Raw genomic sequence first — 6,321 nt, 5'->3', positions numbered from 1 at the left:
AGAGAGAGAGAGAGAGAGAGGGGACTGAGAGACACCAGTCAGTGTACTGATAGCTCCTTGAGAACTGGTCTGCTAGTTTTGGATTGAAGCTCTCGCTGTGCCTCATGCTCACCTGAACCTTTTCAGACAATGAGCTGCTGTCAACACCCACCACTGGTTGAGGATGGAGCCTCCACAGATGTGCGTGCTGTATTTCTGGAGGCTCACCTGCCACGGCCAATCGCCTGGCTTGGTGGCACTCCCTCCGATGATCTGGGAGTCCAGGCGTCTCTGTCTGTGATGGGATCGACCTCTGCAGCCTGTAAGTACACAAGCGAAGCAAACTCAGCGACAGGCCAATCCTCGGACAGCATCTTTAACACATCACAAGTGTGGGCAAGGCGGGTGGAATTTGACAGCTGGCCTCAGATGGAGGTGGCGTTTTGGGTGAACCCAACTCAGTCAAGAGGGGCATTTATCAAAGAGTTCCTTAAAGAAGGGGAGGGTGGGTGAAGGTGTGTTCAAGAGGTGGAGTAGTCTAGGGAGGGAATTCCAGAGCCGGGGAATGCAAATGGGGAAGTGACTAAAATTGGGAATTGTTGAGTATATAATGGTATGGTCCTGAGGTGTACTTTTGAACAAAGAGACCTTGCAGGTTCACAGCTCCTTGCAAGTGGACAGTGCATTGACGATAGGAATTAGGAGGTCATGTTGCAGCTGTACAGGACATTGGTCAGGCCACTTTTGGAATACTGCGTACAATTCTGGTCTCCCTGCTATAGGAAAGATGTTGGGAAACTAGAAAGGGTGCAGAAAAGATGTTACCGAGACTGAAGGGTTTGAGTTACAAGGAGATGCTGGGACTTCTTTCCCTGGAGCGTCGGAGGCTGAGGGGTGACGTTATAGAGGTTTATAAAATCATGAGGGGCATTGATAAGGTGAATAACCAAGATCTTTTCCCCAGGGTAGGGGAGTCCAAAACTAGAGGGCACAGGTTTAAGGTGAGAGGGGAAAGATTCATAAGGGACCTGAGGGGCAATTTTTCCACACAGAAGGTGGGTGTGTATGGAACGAACTGCCAGAGGAAGTGATAGAGGTGAGTACAATTACAACATTTAAGAGTCATTTGGACAGGTAAATGTATAGGAAAGGTCGAGAAGGAAATGGGCCAAATGCAGGCAAATGGGAGTAGATTAATTTAGGATCTGGTTGGCATGGGTGACTGTCCAAGTTGGGTATGTATGCTCCACATGAGATTTCTTCACCCTCTCTTTATCTCGACCTATATTTTTTAATTCTATTCTCCCTCTTGTTTTTTCTTAACTTCCCCCAATAGGTTTCCATGGCACTCCACTCAACCACTCCCTGTGGGAGTGGGACCCACATTCTCACCGAAAGGCCTTTCGACTCAGTTGTTGATTGGACTTTTTGCTGATGCTTATGGACCTGAGGGTGTTTCCCTGCCTGTGAATCTGAAAGTGCTGGGCTTGAGTCACATCTCAGGACTTGACGGCCAAGGAAGGTCGGGGGAGATTTGTAACATGGTCAGACAGGTTGAGGGTCAATTTGTAAACGACTCCAAAACACACATCAGTGAGTGTGGGACAGAGTCCTGGTCAGTCGTGTTGATAGCAAAACAATTGGAGTCTCCAGCATAACCGTCTATAGCGCTCGACTGCGACATGCTTATAAATGTGCATGTTGCCATAGCAACTCAAAGACTTACAGTTATGATCGCTAATGCCCAATTTCTCACAAATCTCTCATCCAGCTCACCTTCGCACCCAAGCCCACGCACCATCCTGATTGGACTGTTCCTTCAGTGTCATTGGGTCAAAATTACAGAATTCCCACCCTAATAGGGTTCTTGGAGTCCCTGTACCACATGGAATGCAGAGGTTCAAGAAGGCAGCTTATCATCACCTTTTCTAGCGCAGTTAGGGGTGGAGTGCTAAACATTGGTCTTGCCTGCAATGCCCCTGTCCTGTGAAGGAGCAACAATTGGAGGTTGGTTTGCAGATTAACAGGATCTGAGGAGATATGTACAATTGCAGCCATGTAGTAACAAGAAGTTAATTGGTCTATTCAATAGTGACCAGTTATGGATGACAAAAACCTTTTGCCTGCCAAAAGCCATGCAATTGGTTCTCAGGTAACTCAACAGTTTGGTGCCAGGAACAAGATACAGAGAAAACCAGCTCAGGGGTCGTCTCTCTGTTCTCTGCAGTCAAAACTAACATGAAACCAGAAGAAAACTAATTTACCTTTCCTTAACTGTAAGCTGTGATTTTTAACTTAGCAACCTTTCATAAGTGAATCATCACCCTGTGCCTCCTGAAATCAGAAGAAGCATCCAGAGAAAGATGACTGAAAAACAATGTCTTGGGCAGCATCAGAACAATAAGGATAATCTCAGCAGCCCATGAATAGGAGCTACTGGATTTCCTTCCCAGTTTTTCCTTTGTCTATAACCAATTTTGCCAGTTTAAAAATGTTGTATTACAGTCTAATTACTTGGACTATATGATGATTCTTGTTCAATACAGAAACCTTGTGCATGTTTTCTATCAAACTGCATCTGAGGGGAGGCGTTGGCCTCGTGGTATTAGCACTGGACTGTTAATCCAGAGACCCAAGTAATGCTCTGAGGAATTGGGTTTAAATACTGCCACAGCAGATGGTGGTATTTGAATTCAGTAAAAATCTGGAAATAAGAGTCTAATGATAACCATGAATCCATTGTCAGGGAAAAAACTAGTGTCACTAATGTCCTTCAAGGAAGGAAACTACCATCCTTATCTGATCTGGTGACTCTTAATTGCCCAGATGACAATTAGGGATTTGCAATAAATGCTGGGCCTACTCCATGATGCCCTCATCCTGTGAATAAAATGTCAGGCAAATTTGGGAATTTTGCGTACTTATTTTAAAATCTTTTGTGATGATTCAGTGGAACATTAGGCTAACAAGGACACCTATGTCCAACTCCTATTTATTGACTTTAGCTCCATCTTCAACACCATAGTTCCAACAAAACTCAAACCCTGACTCCGAGACCTAGGACCGTGCAACTAGATCCTCGACTTCCTGACCCGCAGACCACAATCAGTAAGGATAGGTGACAACGCCTCCTCCATAATAATCCTCAACTCCGGTGCCCACAAGGCTGCAGACTCAGCCCCTTATACACTCATGACAGTGTGGCCAAATTCAGCTTCAACCCCATTCACAAATTTGCTGATGACACCACCGTAGTGGGTCAGATCTCAAACAATGACAAGACAGAGTACGAGAAAGAGAAAGACAGCATTGTGGTATGGTGTAAAGACAACAATCTCTCCTTCAATGTCAACAAAACGAAGGAGCTTGGTATTGACTTCAGGAGGCAAAGTGGAGGACATGCCCCTGTTTGTATCAATGGTGCTGATGTGGAGGTAGTCAAGAGCTTCAAGTTCCAAGGAGTGGATATCACCAATGATCTATCCTGGTCCATCCATGTTGACGCAATAGTCAAGAAAGCACACCGATGCCTCTATTTCCTCAGGAGGCTAAGGAAATTTTCATATCCACAATGACTCTTAGCAAGTTTTATAGATGCACCATAGAAAGAAACCTATCTTCCTACTATCTCTGTCTCTATCTAGATATATCACAGCTTGGTATGGCATCTGCTCTGCTCAAGACTGCACAAAATTACAGAGAGTTGTGAACACAGCCCGGTCCATCACACAAACCACCTTCCTTCCATTGACCCCGTCTACATTTCTCGCTGCCCTGGGAAGGCAGCCAACATCATCCAAGTGCCCTCCCACCCTGGTTATAATCTCTTCCAACCTCTTCCATCTGAGATAAGATACAAAAGTTTGAAAACATGTACCAACAGATTCAAGACAGCTTCTTCCCCGCTGTTATCAGAATTCTGAATGGCCCTCTCATATATTAGAGTTGATCTTTCTCTGCACCTTCTCTGTAGCTGTAACACTATATTCTGCATTCTGTTCTATTACCCTGATGTGCTTATGTAAAGTATGATCTGCCTGCTTAGCATGCAAAACAATACTTTTCACTGTATCTCGGTACATGTGACAATAATAAATCAAATCAAATCAAAAGATTCTGGAGGTGTTGAGTTTTGATTTCCAGGGCGCTACCCAGTGAGGTGTAACAGTGTGTAGGGGTAAGGGGGCTCACTGGATTTGGCCTCAGGGGCCACTGGGGACTTTTAAGAGTCTAGCTCACCCAGTGCTCCTACTCAGAGATCTGCCTTTTCTCATCCCATCCTTTAGTCTCTCCATTGCATTGCAACTTAGGCCAACACTCTCAGTGCCAGTGCTCAGGGAATGCCACAGTGTCAGAGGTGCCATATTTTGGAGGTGGCATCAAACAGAGGCTCCATCTAACCCCATGGGATAAATGTAAAAGATTCCCTCAAACTATTTAATGAAACAGTAGGAGAGCTCTCCACCTATACCTCCCGATGGTCCCAGGCCAATCATCACTAAATTAGGTGATCTAGACAGTTGTCATGATATGATGTGCATGTACTGTAAGGGTGCGTTTCTGAAACTAGTGTCAACCAGTACTGCCTTGGATACGATGTGCCAGTTCCATGACTTGTAGCTAATCTGCAAATTACAGTTGCTGAGGTCCCAGTGCCTCCCAGTGTCCTAGTGAGCATTATTCAAAGATAAGACAATGTGGAACCCAAGGTATTCTTTTCTTCTGATCCCTATGTGTGATTGCTATGTGGATGCAAAAAGATAGGTACAGTGCAATTGTTGTCACATCGCTGCTTGTGGGATCCTCCTGTGTGTCAAAAATGGATGCCAACATTGACCGTGTGTCAAAAAAAGTACTTGATTGGCCATGAAGTGCTTTGGGATGTTCTGAGGTCGTAACAGGCTGCTCCAGAAATGCAGGGTTTCTCTTAGTATCACCGAATTGTTACGGTACAGAAGGAGACCCTTCAGCCTACTGTGCCTACACTGGCTCTAGTGCCAATCTCCTGTCTTTTCCCTGCATGCCTTTTCTATCTCCATAATCATCTGATGCCCCTCTTCAATGCCTCTATTGAACCTGCCTCTACCACATTTCCAGCCAGAGCATTCTGGACACTAACTACTTGCTGGGTGAAAAAGACTTTTTCTCACATCACCTTGCTACGTTTGCACATTGCTTTAATTCATAGTTTTTTTTTAAAAAAGATTTAGTCATGAGATGTGGGTGTCACTAACTGGACCAAGCATTTGTTGCCTGCCTCTAGTTGCTGTCTCTAGATGGGTTGAGCTGCCCCCTTGAACTGCTGGAGTCTGTGTGGTTAGGGAGGGAGTTCCAGAATTTTGATTGAGTGGCACTGAAGGAATGGCTAATATATTTCCAACTCAAGATGGGGAGTCGCTTGGTGGGGAACTTGCAGGGAGTGGTGTTCCCATATATCTGCTGCCCTTCTAGATGGAAGTGGTCGTGGGTTTGGAAAGTGCTTTCTTAGGATCTTTGGTGAATTTCTGCAGTGCATCTTATAGATAGTACACACTGATGTTACTGAGCGTCGGTGGTGGAGGGAGTGGGATGTTTGTGGATATGGTGCCAATCAAGCGGGGGCTGCTTTGTCCCTGGACGGGTGTCGAGCTTCTTGAGTGTTTTTGGAGCTACACTCATCAAGGCAAGTGGGGAGTTAGATCATAGATCATAGAATCTCTACAGTGTGGAAACAGGCCCTTCGGCCCAACAAGTCCACACCGACCCATCCCCCTGTAACCCACCTAAGCTCCACATCCCTGAACACTACAGCAATTTAGCACGGCCAATCCACCTAGCCTGCACATCTTTGGACTGTGGGAGGAAACCGGAGCACCTGGAGGAAACCCACGCAGACACACAGGGAGAATATGCAAATTCCACACAGATAGTTATCCCTCACACACCTGACTTGTACCTGGTCGATGGTGGACAAGCTTTGGGGAGTGAGGGGTGAATTACTTGCTGCAGGAAGCCCACAGCCTCTGACCTGCTCTTATAGCCACTGTGTTTATATAGCTGGTCCATTTCAGTTTCCGATCAATTGTAAATCCTAGGGGTGTGGGTAGTGGGAGGAAAGACCATTCTTACTTTGATACTTAAACTCAGTACCAGGGCGGTGGTGCGGAACCCCCTGTGTGTCCCGGACAAGCGGCTGGAATTTCCAGTGTGGCTGTTAAGACGTTGATTTCTTGGGAAACTGCAGAACATCGAGATCACTGCAGTTTCTACAGAAATGCATGTGCTATACAAGACAACAAGGTGCAGGGCTGGATGAACACAGCAGGCCAAGCAGCATCATAGGAGCAGATGATGCTGCTTGGC

General features: G+C 45.9%; 1 protein-coding gene across 1 annotated transcript in view; it reads right to left on the bottom strand.

The window, feature by feature from the left end:
- LOC125487771 (serine protease 52-like) overlaps positions 1–6,321 on the bottom strand; it is a 23,041-nt gene that overhangs the window by 3,927 nt on the left and 12,793 nt on the right. Inside the window, exon 3 of the mRNA XM_048620035.1 lies at positions 113–299. Within this exon, the coding sequence (XP_048475992.1) occupies positions 113–299 (187 nt within the window). The remainder of the gene's footprint in view (positions 1–112; positions 300–6,321) is intronic.

The sequence above is a fragment of the Rhincodon typus genome, chromosome 45, assembly GCF_021869965.1.
Source record: "Rhincodon typus isolate 14 chromosome 45, sRhiTyp1.1, whole genome shotgun sequence".
Taxonomy (NCBI): Eukaryota; Metazoa; Chordata; class Chondrichthyes; order Orectolobiformes; family Rhincodontidae; genus Rhincodon; species Rhincodon typus.
This window is presented reverse-complemented; position numbering and strand designations above follow the sequence as displayed.